The sequence below is a fragment of the Chiloscyllium plagiosum genome, chromosome 31 (genome assembly GCF_004010195.1).
Source record: "Chiloscyllium plagiosum isolate BGI_BamShark_2017 chromosome 31, ASM401019v2, whole genome shotgun sequence".
Taxonomy (NCBI): Eukaryota; Metazoa; Chordata; class Chondrichthyes; order Orectolobiformes; family Hemiscylliidae; genus Chiloscyllium; species Chiloscyllium plagiosum.
The window spans coordinates 33,642,310-33,648,015 of NC_057740.1; the positions used below are offsets into that span (position 1 = coordinate 33,642,310).

At 39.7% G+C, this 5,706-nt stretch overlaps 1 protein-coding gene across 1 annotated transcript in view; it reads right to left on the minus strand.

The window, feature by feature from the left end:
* Window positions 1–1,608: 1,608 nt before the first annotated feature.
* The window catches only part of LOC122565403 (calcium/calmodulin-dependent protein kinase type IV-like), a 144,318-nt gene continuing 140,220 nt past the window's right edge, over window positions 1,609–5,706 (minus strand). The window contains exon 11 of the mRNA XM_043721352.1: window positions 1,609–3,409. Within this exon, the coding sequence (XP_043577287.1) occupies window positions 3,263–3,409 (147 nt within the window). The 3' untranslated portion in view covers window positions 1,609–3,262. The remainder of the gene's footprint in view (window positions 3,410–5,706) is intronic.

Consider the following 5,706-nt stretch of genomic DNA (forward strand, 5'->3'; position numbering starts at 1 on the left):
TTCACCAGTTTCCTCATTTCCCCTCTCCCCACCTTAACCCAGATCCATCCCTCCAACTCAGCACTGCCCTCTTGAACTGTTTTACCTGTCTTCTTGCTTCCCACCTACCCACTCCACTCTCCTCACCGACCTATCACCTTCACCCCCACGTTCATCTACCTATCGCATTCCCAGCTACCTTCCCCCCATCGCATTCCCAGCTACCTTCCCCCCAGCCCCAACCCCTTCCAATCTATCTCTCAGCCTCCTCGGGCCACAAGCCTCATTCCCGATGATCGAAATGTCAATTTTTCTGCTCCTTGGATGCTGCCTGACCGGCTGAGCTTTTCTGGGACTTACTGGACCAGGATACCCCGACCAATAGTTCATTGTGTTTACTGAGGAATGCTGACATTGCAGTAGTATTGTGAACCTGAATTAGAATTAGCTTTATTGTCACAGGTATCTCTAGCTGAGAGGCAAGGTACAAAAAGGCAAGGTAAGGAAAGGATGTTGTGAGGATCATGGAGTGAGTGCTAAATGAATCATTTAGAGATGCAGCCTGACCCTGTCCATGAACTGACTTCATGTCCCTGGTCATGAAGTGTCCTTGTTGCATTAGAATGATTGCACTTTGTTCCACCTCGAAGTGCAGTATTGGATTGCAGAAGTGTACTGTAAGTGGATTGGAGATGTGCATGAAGGTTCTTAGAGGCTGCTACATGTCAGATGCCAATATTCGTGAATGTGGGCCGTATGAAGCTGGTGCCCATGGAGAGTGGCCTGAGATGTTGGTGTATGGTGTCAAAAGTGGAGGTCCTCTAGAGCAAGTGGTGAGCTGAAGTCACCAAATACTTAATCTGACTTCCATATCAAGAATTCTTGGTGTCTAGTTTGCTATCCAGAGATGATATGATAGATGCTGAGTATTAATAAGGCAAGATGTGCAGTTAATAAGGTGTTAACAAGCCACAATCGTCCTTAATTGGCAACTCACAGCTGCCAAGCAAAAATCTCACCTTGATGCCTGGAAATTAGTTAAAAGATGCAGTGAATTGTTCCCAACATTGAAAGAGCTGAATTTCTTGTACAATTCTGCCCCATTTCTCGTTATTGCCCACATCATTTAGGTTCCTTTAAGATTCCACCCATTGTATCTGATGGCTGCCTCATTAATGTATCCCAAACATTCCATTAAATATTTCAGAATAATTGACCTGAACACAAAGATGGCTATCAAAATGACTGCCTGCACATTTGTGAACAGACTGGTGACATCATGTATTGGCAACAGATGACCATAAGTCAGGATGCGTCTGCACAAGTGGTCGATTTCACTCCATTCTGTGCAGAATGACTTCACATGTACAGATGGCCCTAAAGAGGCTGAATTTCCATGTATCTGAGGGGGCCTGGATTAGAGAATTCATGAGCGGGACAGGAGTAGCTAAAGTAGTGGATAAAAGCAAATTACTGCGGATGCTGGAATCTGAAATCAAAAGAGAAAATGCTGGAAAATCTCATCAGGTCTGGCAGCATCTGTAAGGAGAGAAAAGAGCTGATGTTTCAAGTCTAACTGACCCTTGACTCGAAACGTCAGCTCTTTTCTCTCCTTACAGATGCTGCCAGACCTGATGAGATTTTCCAGCATTTTCTCTTTTGGTAGCTAAAGTAGTGCTGGCCATCAAACAACATGGCCACTTGGCTCCTTATGAAGGGTGAGAGAGAGAGGCAGCACCTTTGGGCTGAATTTGGACTTGGTTTGGGAGGTAATGGGAGCACTGACAGCAATGAAAATTCTCCCTCCACCTGGTGTTCAGAAGTTGCCACTTCACTGAATACACTGAACACACTGAATATATTATCTTCTTGGGTGGAAAGTAGGTGTGATCAACTCTTGGCAGAGATGTAGCACTGGCAGATAGAGTTTCTTCAAATACTTGCATGTGTAATGTCAGATTGCTTTTATAGATTGGATACAGCAAGCGGCTAACTAGATAACTTCGCAACCATGGGCGAAAAAGCAAGTTATTCTTTATTGACAGCTTGATGAATGAGTACTTGGCAGAAAGGTGGGAGAAGGATTTGGATTTTCCTTTCTCTGTCTCTGGGTCCAAAATGTAACTCCATTGTTAAGTTTGAGTTTCAAACAATGAAAGAGACAGACACTTTCCTAAGATAATAATAATCATGCGAAGGGAGGCTCAAATCTCAGGCACAGTTTTGAAGTTTCAAAGAGGGATAAGAAATAGGTAAGGGTTAACATTATCTTGGTACTCTGTGTAGTCATGAAGTTAATTATACAACTGATCTTATCTCCCTGACATGATTATCATTTAGTCCTTCAGAAGATGAGAAACATGGCAAGGAGCAATACGGCAAGATACATTAACACAATTAAGTGATCTACCATTATGGTCCCTTGGCCATTAATTTTGTATAAGTATTGAACAGCAGCAATATATTCTTTATTCTTGAGGGCACAGGATTCACTTTTAGAGTGATTAGTAATGCTGAACTAGAAAGAACAAGGAAAATCTAAAAACTGATAACAACCTGCCTTTCTTTTTCAAGTGTGCATTGACCCACTAGGGATTTCTAACAATATCTGTTATTATTTTGGATAGCTAATATTTTTTTCATTGCTGCTGTACCCTATTTATCAGATTATTGTAAATTTATAATTAAAAATCATCATATTGATTTGTATGCCTTGTTCTGGTCTACTTTTATTATTTCATTACATACAGTCATTCAAAATCTGTGGATCAACTGAGAATTTTCACACATGACCCAGTAAGCATCTTCATTGCTTTGTGATTAAGGCCAAGTTTCTTTTTCCTTTCAATTATTTAAATTAATGTATGCCATTTGCCTCAGAGTCAAAGCATCTGCCATGAAAATTAGTTAGAGTGGACATTATATCCAACAAATGGACTAAAGAGCAGTTGGATACAAATGTTGTGCTGAATGTTGTAAAACTGCAGTGACCCTAGAATTATGTTTATACCATTATCAGTCTACATTGAGTACTACAACATAAAATACTATAAATATATATATATATATATATATATATAAAATCTTCACATATGATTTGAAGATCTGCCATTTCATTCCACTACAAGATGTGGAACATACGTTACAGAATTGTTTTTTTTTGCAAAATATGCTATCACCATTCATTTTGGAAAGAAAGTTCTGAGCCATTGAACATTGCCAGCATTCTTTGCATATCTTCCATGAGGAAGACAGTCTTTGGGAACCACTCGCAAGAGCTTAGCTATGATTCTTGTCCATTTTCCTTTTCTGTGCTCTGCTCTTGAAGGGAGCAAGAATTGAGTCTTCCTTTGACACTGTCATGATTGCTGTGGGTATGATTGCTGGCATTTCCCAGTCGGCTTGAGGCTACTACAGCCTTAACAGCTGCCTATCAAAGCAAAATCAAAACAGCACAACATCTCAGTATTTTTTTCATCATGTACTACAATGGAAGGCTCAGTTAAGTATACACCATAGTTTATTTAAAGTTTCTTTCTAGCTGTAAGCAGAAGATGGTCATTTACATGAAGCATTATTCTAAGAAATGCACAGATTGCTTGTGAAACATGTGTCAGTATTTCTCTCCTGAGAATTAATGTTTTGAAAATTTGCATATTACTTGAGCATTTAAATATATGGAAAACAAGAGATCAACAGCAAATTCATCAGGTATAGATGTCAGTCATAGATTATCAACGAAGAAATCCTATCTCAGCATTTTCATTGTTTACCAATTTAGAATTTTTTAATTCATTTAGTTACAGTTCTTAAATTTCTAAAGTAGGTTAATGTTTGGGCCTTCTCTCATAGCATGTTCCTATTTGCCATGAACTTGAAATAACAAAGTTGCTTTTCCAAAGGAAGCACTTTTTAGTAACATATCCAACTGATGTCATTGATCAATAATATATTTACTTGCCAACATTTGAAATTGGCATGAATTTGGTAATCACATAAAACAGACCTGTATTTGAATGTAGTGCATGACACTTTAATGTCAAGTGATATGATAGAAAGTTTTTATGTTGATGAGAAGGATTAGGATAAGGAGACATGACCACAAAATCAGAATGAGGCCATTTGGAAGAGGGTGCTCAACCTATTCAGAAAATAGGTGATATAAATGTCATTATTTCTCCTTAAAAATCAGTACATGATAATTCAATTCATAATTTAAAATCTGAGATTGATAAACATTTGCTAGCCAAGGATATTAAGGGATATTAAGACAGGAAAGTAGAATGAGGATATAGATCAGCCTTAATTTAATCGAAAGCCTGAGGGGCTAAATCGCTTACTTCTGTTCCTCAGTTTACTGGGGTTTGAAGGACTAATTTCGAAAGGAACTTTCAAAGCCAACTGTTTTTGTTGTCATTAGAGTCATAGAGATATACGGCACGAAAAGAGACCCTTTGGTACAACTCATCCACGCCAACCAGATATCGTAAATAGGTCTAGTCCCATTTGCCAGCATTTGGCCCATATCCCTCTAAACCCTTCCTATTCATTTACCTATTCAGATGCCTTTAAAATATTGTAATGTTACCAGCCTCCACCACCTCCTCTGGCAACTCATTCCATACATGCACCACCCTCTTGTGAAAAAGTTGCCCCTTAGCTCCCTTCTAAATCTTTCCCCTCTCACCTTAAACCTATGCTGTCCAGTTTTAGACTCCACCACCCTGGGGAAAATACCTTGTCTATTTTCCTTATCCATGCCCTTCATGATTTTATGAACCTCGATAAGGTCACCATCTAGACTCTGACGCTCCAGGGAAAACAGCCCCAGCCTGTTCAGCCTCTCCCTACTGCTCAAACCCTCCAACCCTGGCAACATCCTTGTAAAACGTTTCTGAACCCTTTCAAATTTGTGCACTGATATCCTAATATCACGATGTTAGGTAATACCATGAAGGTATTACAAACATTATCTCCAGAAGGAACAATCAATTTTGGAATAATTTAAGACTCAGTTACCATTTATTTCTCCCCTGTCTTGCTCAATGTTGTCCTTTGGGGTTTTAACTGCCAAAAACAATGTTGCCACTGATTAATAATCTGGCAGAGAAAGGATGTTATAGTGCAGATTAAGTGACTGGAATGAGAGAATCGCAGAACAATGGTGTGTCAGCTGCCAAACTGGAAAAAAGCAGATAGTCTGAGTGGGGGTGTGTGGGGTGGGGCATGGGGAGGGGAAAGGTCTCTAGACTCTGGAGAAGAGTCATCTAGACTCAAAACATTGGCTTGCTATCTCTCCACGGATGTTGTCTGTCCCGCTGTCATTTTTTGTTTTCAATAGATTCAATCTGTACATCTGTAGAATAATTAAATCTGATTTAATCCTATTTATATACCTTATTGCTGTAGTAAAGTGGCATCTGCTTCATTGTTGCTACTAAGAATGACAAGTGAATGCTCCTTGAATCAGCAAAGTTCCTGAACATTGATATCTATTGATACCACACTTTTATTTACAACTTCAAATAAGAGTGATTATAGTTTTCAATAAGAACTAATTCCACCCCACCACCAAGGATATATTTCCCTCCCCACCCCTATCAGCATTCCGGAAAGACCACTCCCCCGCGACTCCCTTGTCAGATCCACACCCCCCCACCAACACAACCTCCACTCCCGGCACCTTCCCCTGCAACCGCAAAAAATGCAAAACTTGCGCCCACACCT